Source organism: Symphalangus syndactylus, chromosome 2 (genome assembly GCF_028878055.3).
Source record: "Symphalangus syndactylus isolate Jambi chromosome 2, NHGRI_mSymSyn1-v2.1_pri, whole genome shotgun sequence".
Classification (NCBI taxonomy): Eukaryota; Metazoa; Chordata; class Mammalia; order Primates; family Hylobatidae; genus Symphalangus; species Symphalangus syndactylus.
The window spans coordinates 109424387-109443684 of NC_072424.2; the positions used below are offsets into that span (position 1 = coordinate 109424387).

At 35.1% G+C, this 19298-nt stretch overlaps 1 protein-coding gene across 8 annotated transcripts in view; it reads right to left on the bottom strand.

Annotated features, from left to right (window-relative positions):
• Positions 1–19298, bottom strand: part of MED23 (mediator complex subunit 23) — a 42538-nt gene that overhangs the window by 18704 nt on the left and 4536 nt on the right. For 4 of the 8 annotated variants that reach the window (XM_055264213.2, XM_055264240.2, XM_055264232.2 and 1 more), the window contains exons 5-14: positions 18838–18949; positions 17363–17461; positions 16116–16217; positions 15297–15366; positions 13878–13990; positions 11397–11492; positions 5532–5732; positions 3475–3618; positions 2066–2211; positions 835–1080 (exon numbers count right to left, since the gene is read on the bottom strand). In XM_055264213.2, the coding sequence (XP_055120188.1) occupies positions 835–1080; positions 2066–2211; positions 3475–3618; positions 5532–5732; positions 11397–11492; positions 13878–13990; positions 15297–15366; positions 16116–16217; positions 17363–17461; positions 18838–18949 (1329 nt within the window). Of the gene's footprint in view, positions 1–834; positions 1081–2065; positions 2212–3474; positions 3619–5531; positions 5733–10820; positions 10839–11396; positions 11493–13877; positions 13991–15296; positions 15367–16115; positions 16218–17362; positions 17462–18837; positions 18950–19298 lie in introns of all 8 variants that reach the window. The other 4 variants (XM_055264212.2, XM_063622287.1, XM_055264227.2 and 1 more) reach the window with 3 other exon arrangements.

Genomic DNA, 19298 nt, shown 5'->3' on the forward strand with positions numbered 1-19298 from the left:
AAATTTGAACTTAAATGATTCAAATGAAGTTGATTCATTTAATGTGTTTAAGCTGTGCAGGACACTTGGTAAGGATGCACTGCACAACCTGAGACTCATTCCGTTTCTATGGTACTTTCAATATGCATACGGATCACCCTGCTCATGGAAAAACAAACTTTGGGTTCAACTCATAAGAGCATGCTTGAGGGATTTTGGTCACTCAAATGATGCATCAAAATACATTTGGGAAATTAAATAACTTTTGTCACAGATTTACTTTAATAAATCACTGTTAAGACCCAAATGTTAGGTTCTAATGGGGCTTTGCTCAAATCTGTTATATACGCAAGTGAAGCACATGTGTAATTCTATCACAATGGTTACCATTTGAAAAAGAGCATAGCTCTACCAGGACTGATGCTCCACTTGGAGACCCACAGACAAATTCTCTTTGGCCTATGCAGTGGTTGTTTTAAATTTGAGCCAATACTTAAAAGCTGAAAGACTAGTAATAAAAAATCTGGATTTCTAGCCCTTTCCAAAAATGTTGGAAGCTACAGCTACACTAGTCCTCATTCTTAACTATCTATAAAAAATGAAAAAAATATGTGCAAAAAATTTTTATAATGCTTATCTCTCATGGAGAGATTATGACAACTACTTTCTTTGGGTTTGTATATCCTAGAATTCCTATAATAAAAAATATTTACTTTTGTAATAAAATAAAGCTAATTTTTTTTCTTAAATGTACCTGACTATGAAATAATACACACATAAAATCATGAAATAAAGGTTTATACTATACTCGTATCAATTCCCTGACATGGAACCAAATTAATAAAAAGAACATACCTCATTTTGGCATGAACTGTCAGTGAATCCAGGAGGTTCATAGGTAAGGGGGTAATAGATCCTGAAGCCATACAGTTTGTTCCAGGGAGAGGTATCCTCATAATTCCATTTCCATAAATAGTTTCTACCAGAGCTCCCATGGGTAATGTAAAACATTCTGAATTTGTAGAGTATGCATTACACAATAGAGCAATCTTATAGTCATTCATCTGTAAACTTTTATTTCTCAGACTCTGCTGCAGGAACCTAAAAATTCACGTTCCATCAAAAAGAAAAAATGAAAATAACTTCCATAATGTTAATTTGTATTTTTTTAAAAGTTCAATTTTATGCAATTATTTATTAATGCTATCTTTGTTCCTATAGGTATTATAGTTTCTGTGTGAAATGTACAGTGGGAATACACATAGAAGTTTGAGTAGCATTTCAGAAGAAAAATAATATTAAATAAACAATTAATGGGTACCGTTAAGTATGTACTACATATATAACCACCATATTAGGCTAAGTTTCAGAGAATGAAGAAATAACTCACAAGTCTATGAACCAGGTTTCTATTTATTGTCTGGCTGTATAAACACAACAATGTCTTCATTACAGATACCACTATGAAAAGGTGGTTAAGGGGTGTCTCATAAAATGAAAACCAAATGAAATATCAAGTCTGACAACCCCGCCATCTCCTATGAAGAGATGTGACAGTCCTTTTCACAAGTTCTAGGTGGGAAGTTAGGCTTCCTTGACTACAATACAATACTATCTAAGAATGGTATCTTCTTTGAGTCATCACAACTTTGGAAGAGATATTAAGGGGCATGCCAGCCAGATCAGCTCAATCAATCCTGGCAGCCCAGAGATGAATGATATCTCAGTCAGCTTATGCTCAAGTTCCAAGCACTTGAGAAATTCTGAAACATTTTTACATTTATAAAAATTGATATGCTTTCATTATATTAATAACTTTAAAGTATAACATATACAACTGAAGATCAGCCTTGAAAATTAAAAAACAAAAAATCTATACATATAAGCGAGACTAATCTTGTAGCTGTTTCCTGATATAGGTACTGGTCAGATTCTCTTGCTATGACATATACATCAAGTATTTGCCCTTACCTATAGTGGGTATGGGGAGATTTCCAAATTTCACACAAACACCAAGACCAATATTAGTCTACAATCCGCTATTAATTAAACAAGAAAATTAAGTATCAAGCAACAAATAACTTACTCATGGTGAAGTCTCAGGGAATGAGGTATTGGAATCTGTAGCTTGGAGTTGTCATTTTGAGCTTTTCTATTGAGATGAATCCAAATACAAGTCATTGCAAAGGCATGGGTTGACTGGGGTTTGTTAATATCAGGAACTGGGATATACTGAAAAATAACAATTTGAAAAATAACTCAATAGAAGAAAGAGAAGAATTAAATAATTATGTGTATTTTAGTAATCAATTTCTAATATAACTCTTTTTAGCATATCATGTCTTACTTTAGCCCCGATAACTCAATAATGCAAATCAGAAGGTCTAACAGCCATAAAATTTTGAAATTATTACAAGATGCTTTATTTGGTACATGTTTTTACTTGCTTTTAGTAACACAAATTCACAGATGCTTTGTCAAGCTTTTCCTACTATCACAGAGCATTCTCAAATAAAAATAAATTTTTAATTTTTATTTTTTAAAAATTAAAACACATCATCATGAAATCTTACTAAAGTGATAAATGTAACTAAAAATAAGACTTTCTAAAAGTCTCATAATAATTTTTAAGAACATACAAAAATCTAAGAAATACGCAACCTAAATAATTATCATTAAACATATTGACTATTAATGGATAAAATGATATGGGTGTCTGGGATTTGCTTGAAAATTGTCGAACATTAACAAAAAAAATAAGGAGGAAAGATGAAACGAGTATTTCTTGATGATGGATATAACATGGTGGGGTTACAGCTAGTGCATGGTGGGGTTACAGTAACCCCACCATGTTATACCCATCATCAAGAAATACTCGTTTCATCTTAAAATTTTCTGGGCGGATCACCTAAGGTCAGGAGTTCAAGACCAGCCTGGCCAACACGGCGAAACCCTGTCTCTACCAAAATTACAAAAATTAGTCGGGCATGTTGGCATGCGCCTGTAATCTCAGCTACTCGGGAGGCTGAGGCAGGAGAATTGCTTGAACCCAGGAGGTGGAGGTTGCAGTGAGCTGAGATCATGCCATTGCACTCCAGCCTGGGTGACAAGTGAAACTCCGTCTCAACAACAACAATTCATGATAAAGTTCTTCTAGAAAATGGCAATCATGAAAATACATCACATTTTACTCAAATATCTTATATGATAAAATGCCCAGGGGACATACTGAGGCTCAACTGTCAAAGAAAAAATAGCTATTAATAGAGACTGTTATCTGGCCATTCAATGATGTATATAGATTAAAACAGCTTTAGTGATTTCTAAAACTGTAGACCAACCTAGAACGTAGAGAAAGAGCTTGCTACACTTAATATTCAATTGTGATTTAGCATAAACTTTAGAAATACACAAAATCACACTAAAATCCTTAAACATAAATTAGACATAATTTACTCATCGTGTTGTTATGAATAGTTACTCAGTAAAGCTTACTTCTTTTTCTGGGTATAGCAAGTCGAAGAGCTTCATCACAGGGAGAAAATCAGCTAGTGCATTTTTCTGAATACTTCCAGAAATGAATTGCAGGAGAACCCACATAAGATGATCTCTGCCTTTAATCAGTCCTCGCCCTGCTAACTATAAAAGATGTTTAAATACACATGTATACACTGCTACTTAAAGAGATGAATACAGGAAGTTTTTTGTTGTTTTTTTGTTTTTGTTTTTAAGGAGAAACCCTGGTTCCTGCTCTCAGAAAGTCAGCATCTAACTTTGGCACTTAGTAATCACTTAGTCTCAATTCAAGACACACCATGCAAAACCTGCTAAATTATTTTAATATTATATATATATGCTTATTTCCTGCTGCCCAAAACCACTATGCATATAAAAAATGCAATGTTTTAGAACATAGTCAAGTTGATCATGTTGCATGAGAATCAAGTTTAATATGGGATAATTCTTATTTTAAAAATCTCATCAAAACCTGGGGAATACTCTATCATACCAAAAGGATTTTTTTTTTCAATTTGAAATTATCATGGACTGGTTATCATAAAACTTCCTGGTTTTCTGTACACTTTGTTTCTTATTTACTTATTTATTTATATCTTTTTAGAATAAGGATAAAGATGGGGTCTTGCCATGTTGCCCAGGCTTGTCTCAAACTCTTGAACTCAAGCGATCCACTGGCCTTGGCCTCCCAAAGTGCTGGGATTACAGGAGTGAGCCACCCCACCCGGCTGGTTTTCTGTACATTATAACAGAAACTAATGGTGGTTTCTGGGAAAAGGTGGTTGAAAGGATTTTAACAATATTTATGAAAAATTTTCCCCAAGATAATTCATGCTGTGGAGATGTTATGTAAAACAACATTTATCTTATTCCCATTCAATATGTCTAAAATTTTTGACAAAAAACATCTTTTCCCACAAACTTAAGTCTTCCACTTGTCTTCCTTTTTTGGATTCATCGTCCTCCCTTCTATTCATTCCCAGAGTAGGAACCACTCAGCAAGCCTAGACTCCCGCTGCTCTCTGTATTCGCTGTCAGTCACCTAGTCCTATTCCACTTCAGTGTACCTGATCTCTGGCTCCTCCTTTCTGTCCTGGTTTAGGCCTTCAGCATCTTTCACCTAGTCCACTGTAGTATCTCTCACTAATTTCCTTGCCTCTGGCTTTGTACCTGTCCATCGCTATACCACCTTCTTTCTCTATGTGGACATTAGCATTTTTCCAACTTGCATATGATGATGCCATTCTCCTCTGCATTGCCTCCAAAACAAAATCTAAACTCCTTAGAACAGGCACATGGCCATTTAAAGTTCTCCCTGTCTGCCCTTGCTTTCCTGCCTTCCTTATCTCATCAATGATTTCCCCTTTATATTTTTATTTCCAGTTCTCACACATCTCTATCCCTTTCTAAATGATGGTCTTATTGCTAGGCAACACTTTTCTTTTTCTCTCAGCAAGTTGCTATTTGTCCTTCAAGTGTTAGCTTAAAGATCTCTTTGATAGAGCCATCCCTGATATCTCTGATAGAGACTATTCCTTTTTTATTTTTTTTGACACGGAGTCTCGCTCTGTCACTGAGGCTGGAGTGCAGTGGTGTGATCTTGGCTCACTGACACCTTAGGGACTATTACGTTTTATTTGTATTGCAGGGAAATGTGCTTTCATTATAACAACTATTAAGATATAATCATGTTGAGTGTGTGTGTGTGTGTGTGTGTGTATGTACATATGTACATATTATATATACATATATAAAATATATCCTTCTCTAGTGAGGTGCTCCTTGAGGATATTACAGTGCCTTTTCATCTTGTATCCGCTGGTGCCTGCACTGAGAATACATAGAATGAATGACTGAATCCTGTTTTTACAGTGACAAGAAAGTAAAAAGTTAAGAAACTATAAAAGCACTGAACAGGACAGAAATTAGGGCTCAGAACTTCTGCCAGTTCTAAAATCACTAGGGAATGCCCATAGCAGTCTAAAATACAGTAATCAACAGGTGAAGTCACTCCGACCAAAAGATTTAGTACATACCTTCTGATGAAGAGAAAGCACCATATGTGGAAAACTTGCAAACTGGAAAAGCACAAAGAAAATGAGCTGACTTGAGAGATGCTGCCACAGGAGTTGGCTTGTTCCCCCATCGTCAAACTTCTCCTCGGTCTCAGATCGCTCCATGGCATAAACAACCAGATCCACCAACTGGTCCTCCAGCACAGGGCAGCGCTGCTTGTGCTGTAGGGCAGAGATTAAATACAGTATTCCAAAAGCCTCTCGGTTAGTTTCAGAAGTTACCAGTTAATGGGCATTAATTGTAACAAGAGGCTGAGAAGCATGGAATGAAGTTGAACTTAACAAGTCAAGGTTAGATTTAGTCTATTAAAGCTGCATCATGTTATATTATTATACAGGATAAGATTCATGAAAAAATTTTTTCAGGTTTCCTAAAAAACAGACTCCCATTAACTTTTGACTTCCACTATGGACATCATCGTTTCAATTTGACAAAGGGCAATGCAGAGTAGAAAATTTTGTTATTTATCCTTTGGAATAAGATAACATTTTAAAGGGCATATGAAACAGGGATAGCAGTATTAATTTTGCAATCTAAGTCAAAAGATGAAAACCCTGGATTTACAGGGATCAAACATTGTGACAGAACAAATAAAGCAGTTATGTGAATCTCTTTATTTTAAAGTAACCCCTATAAGTTTACACTAACTTTATATACAGAGGTATATCTAAATAGCTACCAGATTATTCAACATCTGTTTTCAATGTGTGGTATTGGTCCTGATACTGAAATGGAAACTTCTTCCACAAGGGGAAAAAAAATTGATCTCTCTGCTCTTCCTTCTTGGAAGCCAAACATAATGCAGCTTTAATTTTAAATTAGACCACTTTAAAATCTAAAACAAGAAAAAGAATTGAGTTTAAACACTAAAAATGAGAATGCAACTTCCCTTTCTAGAGGCAAAAAGATCTGTGCTTTTAAAAGTGATTTAAAAAACATACTTTTACCAAAAGAAATATGTTAAGCCATGTTTAAGCCATTTTCATATTCCCTTTATAAATATGTTATATGACTTAGTAGCAGGCAGTTGGAAGCCCTTCTAGTGAATACAATTACTAATACAGATCTTTCCCCCTAAACTTTAGACGTGATTATCAGTCTTTTGCCATGAAAAAGGGATATGATTTTTTCAAATTTAGGGAAAAAAATGCAAAATGGGGACAAATTTGGAAATAAACAAGACATAATGAATAGCATCCCCTCTTTTGCATGCTCTTTGCCAGCTCCAAACTTGTAAAGCTCCAATATAGCTGCAGTTTCTTAAAGCATGCAAATAAAACAAACATCTATCCAAATGATAAGCATCAATGGTTGTTTCATATTTTTTCCAAAAACACAATGCCATGACCACAGTTCAATCACATTACAGGTTTACAAATAGCAATATTAACACCACCAGTTGAGACTACGGTACTTTTCCTCCAAATGTAATTATCATTATGAAGCAGAGCAAAGTGCCACAGACAACACTACAGACTATTTCTTAAATCAGCATGCAAAACTACTGTGTACAGGGCTTGAAATTCACTAGTTCTGCCAACCACCAACAACCTAAGAAATGTGTCAGACAACACAAATTTAGAGTGAGATCATTCAAAGTATACAGAGTCAGAAAAAATTGTGAAAAGAAGTAAAGCCAGGATTTCCAGTAGGAATTTTTCACTAGTGATGGGAATTTGCTTCCAGTTTGGAAACTGACCAATTTGTCATCTATTTCTCCATCCATAATGGTCTTCCATCAGTCTGCTTTAGGAAAAAAGAGCAAACTAAATAAAACTGGTTTTTAGCACCTGAGTCACTTTGGAGTTTCCTTTTTTACCATTAGCTATTTAAGAAAAAAACTGTATTTTCACCTACATATTTTTAGGCATGTAGTGCTTGTCATACAGTTAATGATTTTAAAAGGAAAGCAAAAATATTACGATTTTGACAAAGCAAGAACAACTAGGAAATTTACAGTTAAAGCTGATGGTCTTTCAGTATATGCCATGACTCAAGATTACCCTTAACTTTCCTGTCAAAAATTAAGTCAGCCAGGAATATCTACCGTACCTAATGCTCCAGTACCTGATGGTAGCAGAAGAGCTATCAGGATTAACTACAAATTTCCCAGGTGTTTTTGGTTAAAACCAAGGCTATTTCTCAAATCAAGTTTAAAGACAGCTTAAATATGTTGCTTTATCTGCAAATTTTGGTAATATCAAAAAAAAAGAAAAGTCTGAGATACAAAATGATCTGTGTTGCTACTTCAGAATAATAAACTGCTTTAGTTTTCAATTACTTAAAGACAGATACATTAAAATTAAGACTCTACTACATAGCAGATGGTTTTACAAAGTGGAACAAACATTTGTAAAGCAGTTTCAGAATCTATGAATAAAAGTTAACTGTCAATCACTAGGCTAAGATTATTTCATAAGCCAATGGATGCTATCCCTATGACTGTTCACATCTTGTTTTGTGAAAGCTTTGGTGAATTTAAGTCTTCAAAATACTGACATATACAGTTAAATTTGTTAGTGTACATCATAACTATATGCCTATTTAGTTAAAACCTGTTTTAAGAATATTTACATTCAATATTTTAACAATTCTATTTCTACCTAGTAGCCCAAACTATACTGAAACTTCATTTAATATATTCAGCTTTGATAAAAGCTAAAAATCAGGCAAAAGACATTAATAGAAACATTAATATTAACCCTCGACCTATGCCCGATTCCTTCCCAGCACTATTTCAAATGGCAAATGATAGCGCTTTTCAGTCTTAGCATCTCATATCATATATTGAGTGGTACTTGATGCTTTTCATGTACAGTTCTCATAATGCTTTTGCAGCAGAATGTTAACATATTGTACTTAGGTGAGCTTAATTTTAAATTATTTCAGTGATGTAAATCAATTTTAAAATAATATCTATTCAGGAGAAGTTGGGAAGAAAAATTCTTTTCAATGTCATTTTCTCTTTCAAAATCATATTCTCTGCTTTAACCAAGAAAGTTACCCATAATCAGAATAATTTCAAAGAGAAACTTACTGATTAACATAAGATCAAATGAATGATGAATACTTCACTGTCTCATAGTAGCCAGGTTCACACACCACCATGTAAGAGCTTGAGGAGTGTATCTGTTTTGTAGTGCTTTTACTCGGCAGAAAGAATACAAACTCTCGTGTAAGCACATAAAAAACAAGATTTTTCCACTGTAAGTTGAAGTCTAACGCTCCACCTTGCAGGTCATGAAACTGGGCTATTTATGACTTGCTGAATGTAACCAATATTGGCATAAAATATAACCCAATTCCTACTGGAAAATGTAATATGAACAGCTCTTAAGGTTTCAAAAGCTGTGAGTAAATTATCACATTGCTAGAGAAAGGACAAGAAAGTATAGTGTAGGATGTAGTTCTGTAATGATAAAAGATGTGATAAGATGACTTGGTTATCTTTAATCATATGCTTCTTATACTGTGTGTTCTCGTTTTCTAGTCTACTTTCCAGTAGGTAAAAATATCAAGTCAACTGAGCATATTATCTTCTATTTACACATCCCCTAACTAAAGAGTTTTCTATGAAAACGATTACTGACAAATTGTGAATTTTTGACAATGTTTACACTACAGTGGTACCAATACTAATAATGTTCTGTCAGCATTTCCATTATAAACTTTATTTTTTATGGATTTATGTCTTAGTCATAAACTTTTTTTAGGTTGAAACTTGTTATCGAAATGATCAGATCAGAAATACTCTCAATAGTTTTGTCAATTTCTAGTTTGAGAAGAGCTGCCCACCCCCAAGAGAAAAAAGCTTAGGATAGCTAAGGATATCTGGGGGAAGGTATTTGCAGCTCACATGACCATGGGTACATTTATCCACCAAACTGTAAAAAAATTGAGTCCAGTATGACTTAAGGTTCACTGTAAAAATTAGTTTTAAAACATAGCATGAAGCATTCTTTCAAAGTTAACTGAATACTTACCTCTAATTCAATGAAAGTTGATCAGAATTAATGACTTGGTATTTAAGATGTTAAATTGACAGATTATATGAGGTAACTGTCAGATACTCTAGTGTGAAGCAGTTTCAGTTTCACATGTACAAAAGCTTGTCCAAACAAGGAAACTTGGCAAATTTTTCAGAAGAAAAAACTTAAAATAATAAAAAGAGATACTGCTACTAGGGTGAGGTTTGGCATGCAAAGTTTCAACACTGAGCAAGTTTTATGGCCAAGCTATATGTCCTTAAAAATAGGGCTTTATAAATGGAAGCACTGGCACAACCTTCACTATAGTATTGCAAACAGTAACGCTATTTTATATAACCTAGACAAGAACGTCTTTTTAAAATCAAAAAGCTGGTCTATTTTAATATGTTGGGCTCAAAAATTTTTAACAAAAATCATTGGAACCACTATTTTGTTTAAAATATCAAAGGTGAAAAGTCCTGGAACAGACTTGGGACTGTTAAGAGTTTGATTTATAAAGTTTGGCCATAGTGTTTTTCTCCCACCACAGGTGAGCTCCAGTTGAGAGGAGCTCACTCTAGGAGGAAGGCACTTCTGGCAAAGACTGACAAAGAAGGGTGTTTGTCAAGCAGGTGTGGGGTCACCTAAGAGTCTGACATTTCTTAGTCAATCCCCATGTTTCCAAAAAAGCCTTTCCTGTATCAAGTTTACCACTCCAACTTTTAAAAGCAGCATATCTCTATTAAAGTGCCTTTTTTCTCTTTTTTGTGTTGTTTTTAATTTGTTTTTGTTTTAAGGCAAAGCAACATAAGTATTTTTGTTGTTGTTATTTTTCTTTATTTGTTTTAGTAGTCTGGAAAGATAAAGGCCACCAAAAATCTTTCCATCTCTGAAAATTCCACCAGGCTAGCTTTAGCCCTAAAGTAGGAAAAAGTAAATGGAGTGGGAAGGAAAAATAAACCATCAAAAAGTGACAGGCTTCATTGAGTGCCAGGTGTTGTCTCTTTGTTACCAAAAAAAAAAAAAAAAAGAAAAAAAAAAAGAAAAAAAAAAGAAAAAAGAATATTAAAAAAACAAACACCAAAAAAACAAAAACAAAAACAATCCACCAAAAATAACTCTCATATCCCAAGAAGAAATCGTTTTTTAGTGGCCTTGGTCTCAGCATGGTCCTGCCAATTTCAAGCCCCGACCATACACGTATTCTCTAAATGGAATCAGTGGCTACAAAGCGGCCAGCGTATCGTTAGTCACAATACAACAGTAAGGTTGTGAACATACCTGAGCAATGTTCAAGGTCTAGAGCATTGGAGGATGGGCAGGACAAGACAGGACAGAACAAAAATAAAGGAAGAAAAAAAGAAAAGACAAAACAGTGACTATGAGGCCAGCCTCAAGGAACCCAGAGTCAGCACAAACCCTCCCACATGTTAAACCACCAAAAACAAGCAAACACACACCAAAAAAAAAAAAAAAAAAAAAAAATCAGCAAGAAGGCCACACTGAAGATACCAAGGGTTATATAAAAATAGACACCCAAACAACAAAAAAAAGTCAAAAATTATGGTTGAGTCATGTGTAGGTTTCTCTGGCAAAAGGTATACTTGAAACTGGCCTTATAGAAAAAAAAGCAATGCAAAATAAACCAACTTTAAAAATTTTTCTTTTTAAATTTAAATATTCTTAAAGCAGTATATAAATGATAGGAATAATACATTGTTTAAAAAACCATGTATATTTTTAAAAGTCACTAAATAGTTCTTAACTGTTTTGCTCAGTTAGCTATAGCAAAGAAAAGAGAAAAGAATAGGGCAGATTCTAGGCAGAATTTACTAGGTTTCCAGCATAGTACAGTACCTGCTTATTTAAACCTAGCATATTGCAGACCATATCCCTGGAATAAGGCTGCTCCAATACATATCTCAACAAAGCAGTCTGTGGTTCAAACAGATCCTTTAAAGAAAATAAGAAAATCATTGCTTCAAGATCAATGTCAACATTAATCCAAATTATTAGAAATGAGATTTAAAAATCTTCTAAAGGCACTTGTTACCTTCACAGAGTAGGCAGTATCTAGTGGGAAAAAAATCATAGGATTTTAGTGCTTACAGTTCATCTGTTCCCACCCCTCATTTGCCTCATTTGACACCTGAGATGAAGTGGCTTGCCCCAAGGTCATACAGAGGGTAACAATAAAGATAACACTAGAACCAGACCTTCCAATTCCCCCTTCCCCAGTGCACTTTCTACTGTCCTTTCCCTGAAAACGCAGAAGGTTTAAACTTTTTAAATTTTAGCATCTCACTAATGTCAATTTATATAGATTTTGTCCTAGGTGATCATGTTTTCTAGACATAAAGAAGCATCATTAATAATATCTTTGCTGCCTTTCTGTTAAAACTTTAAGTCAATTTTCTAGAAGTCTTTCTAGGCATGTAAGTATATAATTTCTGATAGCCAAATTCAGTTTATAATAAATAGTACTAGGCCAGACACAGTGGCTCATGCCTGTATTCCCAGCACTTTGGGAGGCTGAGATGGGAAGATCTCTTGATCCCATGAGTTTGAGGCCAGCCTGGGTAATATGGCAAAACCCCATCTCTACAAAAAATACAAAAAACTAGCCGGGCATGGTGGCATATGCCTGTAGTCTCAGCTACTCAGGAGGCTGAGGTGGGGAGGGTCACCTGAGCCCCAAAGGTTGAGGGTGTGGTGAGCTGTGATTGTGCCACTACACTCCAGCCTGGGTGACAGAGTGAAAGCCTGACTTAAGAAATAAACAATCAAACAAAAAATAATGCTAGAAAGTGACATTAAAAACAAAATCTTTTTCAGAGTTTTCCAAATGACAGGCTGAATGTTTATTCAATCTCTTGAATATAGACCAATCAACTCCCTATTTTCCTAATAAGATTCAAAAAACAGCTCTTTAGCTTAAAGCATATCAACTTTTTGAGAAGTAGATGGAACAGTGATAAGCCTATTTATATTCGTTAATTTTGCCTGCCCATACTTAAAATATATTAATTTAAAATATTAATTTATATTTATTAAATATATTAATTTAGAAGGATTTCATTCTAGTTTATTCTAACTCTTCCATGATGCTAGATGGCTTCTGAGTCATCTAACGACTTTCTAGAGCACATCGTTTTCATTTCTACCTATGTCGCTGGGGACATAGCATTTTGATAGAGTCAATGAAAGTTTTTCTTCTTATCAACCTCAAGTACTATTTGCATAATGTTAGCTGGATTTTTTGAAATGTCCCCTTAGGTGGATGGACGGATAGATAGGAAAAAAAAACACTATATACCGATTTTTAAGATAATCTTTAAAAGACTATGCTATTGTAACTATGATGTAAAAACCTTAGAAACAGTTACAGCATTAAATTTCCTTTTTTTTTCTTTTAAATTCATTCCTATCAGCCTGTAATCCCTCTCTATTCACCCTATCTACCAGAATGTCTTTGTTTACTGTTCCTTTCTTCATTTTAACAGTAAAATGTCTGGGAAAGGGGTCTGAGTACATAAGCATTCACTTCAATGTGCTAATTTTAAAGAATTCCTGAGGCATTTAAAAACAGAATAACCAAAGTGACTGTTTTACGAAGACGTTCTTATAGCAAGAGTTGACAATGTAGATACAGTTGTAAAAAGAGCAACTAGGCCCAAAAAATTATCAGTCCAGTCAGCAAGACTGCTCACTAATGCAACAGTTTAGAAGGACTGGTGCCCCTTAAAGGGTATATCAAAATTTCAGTGATTTGAAAAAGCATACCCCCTTCCCTTTAGGGTTAAACTTAGAAATGCGACTTCAGATATAGTCACATTAGTCTTAAATATCATTGTAAGGAAGTAATTTTCTGCTCAGAAATGTAATCTAGGAAGAATGGAGACAGTTTCTAAATACTGTTTTACAACTGTAAACAAAAACACTATTTCCAAATTTGGAAGGACAAATAACTTGATAGCACAGGTGTTAAGAGTGTAGATTCTGGAATTAGACTGAGTTCACATTTAAAAAGCTCTACTACTTTTAAAATGTGGGGACTTAATCAAGGAATCAATTTAAAATTTCAGTTTTCCATTTAAAATTTCAGTTTCCCACCTCCAAATACTTTGCCAGAGGTGGACCACCGGAGCATAAACACCCACAATAGCATAAACCACAGGCTATATTTAGATAATAGAATAACATGATAAACTATAAACTATCTTTCCTTAAATATTTACTTTTTCAGATTATGAAGCAACAATTTAGCATCACATATCTTATAATCTAGGTTGAAGACTGTCAGATGGACTAAAAGTGGCATTATGTTTAGCAACATACCTTATCATATGGCAAAAGGCCTTTCAAAGGAAAACGAAGAGTAGCAGGATCCAGTTTCCATGAATTACAAATGGCACCGGAGTTATTTACAACTGGCAGAAGACTACAGCGACCTGTATGTATTACAAGAATACTTTTAAGTAAATGTGAACACAGCAGTACTTCATTCACTTCACAAATATTTAATGAACATATATGCTGAAATAGGCATTGGTTTGGTTTAAAAATGGCTTATAAAAATGTTTCAATGAGACTGAAGTTTGGGAATTTTATTTTTAGTTCAGATAGTTGAAGATCAATTTGCACAGGCTTTCCAAAGTTGAAAATATTGCATTTTGTCTAAATGTGTAGGGCAGGGATCAGCCAACTATAATCCATGGGCCAAATCCAGCGTGGCACGTGTTTTTGTAAAGTTTTATTGGAACACAACTGCTTTTGCAGTCCAATGGCAGAGCTGAGTAGCTGCAACAGATTCTGTAGCCTACGAAGCTTAAAATATTTACTACATGGCCCTTTACAGGAAAAAGTTTAAGACCACTAGTCCAGTGTCAACATGATTAAACTTTATGCATGATATTCCTAGGGCCTTAGATGTCACATATGACTATCAGCTCATACATCTAACTGCCTAACAAATATCGTCACTTGGATGTCCTACAAGCACCTCAAGCTTAACATGTCTCAAATTCATCATCCTTCTCCAACCTACTTTGCTTCCATAATTCACTACATGATATCAATGTCCACTCAGTTACAAAAGCTAGAAACCTGATAATTATCTGTCTAGTGTCTATTTAGATTATATTTGTATTTTCAGTATCTAGAATAGCACCTGGCTTATAGGAAGTACTCAATATTTGATCACTTAATAAACAATGATCTATATTTCCACAGTTCTGAGGTCACCACGATTTCTAGAAATAATTAAAGAGGATATGTGGGCACTGCAAAAATTGCCAAATCACATGGTTATTTTTAAAAGAAAGTTCAGAAACTCTAACAAAACGTGAGAAAATGCGAAAGGAAGAGCAAAAGTGGGAATTAGAATGGGCTGAGTGAGCCTGACACTTTCACATTCTGTAGCCACAGAGGGATAGGTCTGTTGAGACTTCCAGCTGCCTAGAAATTCCATGGTGCTTTACTAGCTGTATTAAAATGTCTCTCTAATCACCAAGAAACCCACTTCTAGAATGGTTTTAAATGAAGCTTAAACCCATTCCAGAGAGTTTCTTTTTCCTCCCTGTACTTGGCACACAGAGTAAGTGAAAACAAGTGAAAGGCATTATATTAAGCTCTTAGAGAGTCACCAAAATGACAAGCCACCAAGGCACACATTCAGAGACCATCCCTCAGCTTTGTTCCATAGTTAGATTACTAAAAATCAGGTACTATTTGGCATATTTAAAATTATAATCCTACCACAAATGGAGTTTATCCTCGCTGTGGGCCTGAAGGTATCCACAAAGTCTGATACTAGGTTTCCAAGTAACTAAAGAGAGAAAGAAAGAGGGAAGTCAAATAAATACGTACAAAAGGAAAATTGGGACTGCCCCTGAAATATCTGAACATTTACATAAAATGAGATAATATATGTAAAGATTTAGTACAATGCCCTGGCACATGATAACTGTTTAAAGGTTAGCTCCCTTTTGCTTCCTTCTAAAAAATCACCAGTTCATCTGTCCCTGAATTAAACCAAGTCACACCACCATATCCTTAGCTATTTGATGAAGCTGATCATATTTTATCACACGGCATATAAATTGTCTTAATGGAAATGCAAAGAAATGAAAGAAATACATCATGATTAAAAATATACATATTATCTGAGGATAAAAGTCATCATTAAAAAAATAAGCACACAAAAAAAACATTAATATAACTGCTTTTTATAAAATACCCTTTGTTGTGTGTGAGACAGGGTCTCGTCCTTTTGCCGAATCTAGAGTACGGTGGCGCGATCACAGCTCACTGCAGCCTCAAACTCCTGGTTTCAAGTAATCCTCCCACCTCAGCTCCTGAGTAGCTGGGGCTATAGGCACGTGCTACTATGCCTGACTAATATGTGTGCGTGTGTTTTTTAATGTTTTGTAGAGACAGAGTCTTGTTATGTTACCCAGGTTGGGTCTTGAACTCTTGTCCTCAAATCATCTTCCCACCTTTGCTTCCCAAAAGTGCTGTGAGCCACCAAGCCCAGACAAAAATTTATATTAAAAATTCAGGAAATATAAAATTTACCCAGTGTGGAAGTTTGCCTTCAGGATACAGTTTCCTGATCTCAGTGACTGCAAAATAGGCTGGTAATAAGCAGGCATTTCTTTCCAAGATATATGCTATAACCTAAGAAAAATAAAAAGGCCACATCATTCTTGACTAGTCACACATATAAGCCCTTTATTTTATTGATTATCATTATTATTTTTTTTTTTGAGACAGGGTCTTGCTCTGTTGCCCAGGCTTGGAGTGCAGTGGCGTAATCATGGCTCACTACATCTTTGACCTCTTGGGGCTCCAGTGGTGTTCCCACCTCAGCCTCCAGAGTAGCTGGGGACTACAGGTGTATGCCAGCAGGCCCGGCTAACTTTTTAATTTTTTGTAAAGACAGGGTCTCCCCAGGATGTCCTGGCTGGTCTCTAACAATGGGCTTAAATGAGCCTCCCGCCTCGGCCTCCCAAAGCACTGGGATTATAGACATGTGCCACTGCATCTGGCCCATGTGAGCGTTTTAAACACTACAATGACAATGACAACAAAAAAGATATTAAAAAGTAGAGATGTTACTTTCTGGAGAGATGTTGGTCAAAGGACAAAATTTCACTTTGACAAAAGGAATAAGTTCAAGAGGCCTACTGGACATTATGGTGACTGTGGTTAATAATGATATAGTGTATACTTCAAAATTGCTAAGAGAGTAGATTTTAAGTGTTATCATTATAAAAAAGTATATATAATATATATATACACACACAGACAACTGCTACTTGTCAATTAAAATATAGAGATATTATTTAATGGATTTATTGGGTTTCAACTGTAGCATAAAAGAATACATTTATATGTAAAAAAATCTAAAAATAAAGATTAATAAACAATGGAATGGATTGTTCATGGTTAGTAAATAACCTTGCACATGCTTTAAATATTGGCACACTTAAACAGGAGAGCAACAGACCAACGTAACAATTCTTGCGATACTAGTTACAAAGTACAAAGATCTTTTAAGTGGTCCATATGCTGAGGTCTCGTAATGTTTAAGCTATTTTAATTTCTATTTCATTGTTTTCATAATTTAAAACCATGAATTAAAATTTAAAATGTCCTTTTGAAATATAAGGGAACTAGCATCTTTTAAAATAGAAGTGATTTTTTTTTGGTAGAAGAAATAGAGCATCTCACAAAATACCGTAAGTATTAAACGCACAGACCTAAACAAAGCTAGACTTTTTTGAGGTTACGATCACGAATTTCAGACATGTCTAAATTACCTCTCTTGCTGCCAGAAGCTGCTGTACAACAGCAGAGCTCACTGTATTAGGAATTGTCAAAATCTTCTCCAAAATCACTTTTAAGAGATCTCGAACACCCTGATATAAGAAAAAAGACATGGGTTAAAATTAAGTAGTGTCTACTGTGTTAGCTAAAACATCCAAAGGTTTCAGGGTTATATATTCTTTCAAGGTCACACCTTTAAATTTTCTGAATCAGAGTTACTATCTAAGTCCCTAACATTAACCCAAGAGAAGAGTCATGTTCCAAAACAGAATTCTAAAGACTGTCTTACAATACAATGAGCAAAGAAAGTCATTATACAGTTTGTCGAGCTTTTTTGGCCCTCATAACATTAGAAGGGTTTACATTGTTACAAGGGTCAAAAACCTTAATTATACATATAGACAGAAATATATTGTAACAAGACTTGAAAGCACTCTGAAAACTTGAGTAACACTATCAAACTTTTTGGTAGAGGACTGTTTCTGCTCACTCCCTTTTGTGCTGGGATTATAGGTGTAAGCCACTGTGACCGGCCTATTCTCCCTTGTCATCCATCACATACCTTAATCTCTCAAGGATATCCAAGGCTATTCTGTTAATCATTTCCACATATCTAATACCAGTTACATTATCTGATATATAAAGAAGAAATTTCATTCAACATGCATTTATTGACTATGAACTATGTAACCAAGCTTGTAAAAGACAGAACATACACACAAAAGAACAATTATGAAGTACCATACAAATAAGAAGGCAAAAATTGCATACGTCTGGGTAAAGAGAAAATAATTAGCAAAAGCTTCTTAGAGTTAACTGTGTGATAAATCATGATTTAAACTAATAATTATCTGTTAGGTCATTACCTGTTAAATCATTTCAGATTAGAGAAAATGCAGAAATAAAGCACAGGGTCAGACACTGGTAATTCCTGGGAAAAGGACAATAACAAAAGTTTCCTGAAGGTGCAGAATGGCTTTTGTAGCCATGGAGTCCCTAAGCCGTTTTATGAGACAAAATTAGAGTGTATGTTGTTTTTGGTCAAGAGCCCAAAGTGCTGAAGATGGTAATTGAGGTAAGACCCACGTTCAAGGGAGGTGAAGCAGGTCTTGCTCCCTTCATCAGTGATGCCTATATCCCTTCTCAGTTCCACACACCCCTGCTCTGTGCTTTCATTTGAAGGGATCTTAATACTTGCAGCATGAAGGAACACGGATTCTGCTTTGTGACTTCCCTACTCTTCATAAAAATGTATCAGCTACCTGTATTTATAAGAATGTTGGGAGGGGAGTAGAGGAGCCAGGGAAACAACTGAGTAATTTTAAATCTCTTCAGGAAATATACCACAAGAAATAGACAGATTTTGTAAATGCTTCCACATCATTTCTCTCACCTGAAAGTAAAACATGCACCCCGAAAAATCAATCATATCTGAAAGCAATCACTTTTTATAATAAGAAAAATATACCTTGTAATCCACTCCCCCAATTATTTTCCGAACCAGTTTAAATGTTAAGGCCCAAAGCTGTGTTCTTTCCCACTCAAGAGTGTCAGAGTTTATCAGGGATTCACAAACCAGCCTATAAAAAAACAAACAGCCATTCCAGTTACAAGACAGAATTTTCCAAGTTCTCTAATAGCCACCGATATGATCTGGCTGTGTACTCACACAAATCTCATCTTGAATTGTAGTTCCCATAATCTCCACGTGTCATGAGAAAAACCATTTAAATCATGGGGGACAGTTTCCCCCATACTGTTCTCATGATAGTGAGTTAGTTCTCACAAGATCTAATGGTTTTATATGGGGATTCTCCCTTCGCTGGGCACTCATTCTCTCTCCTGCCACCCTGTGATGATGTGCCTTTTGCCATTATTCTAAGTTTCCTGAGGCCTCCCTAGCCATGCCAAACTGTGAGTCAATTAAAC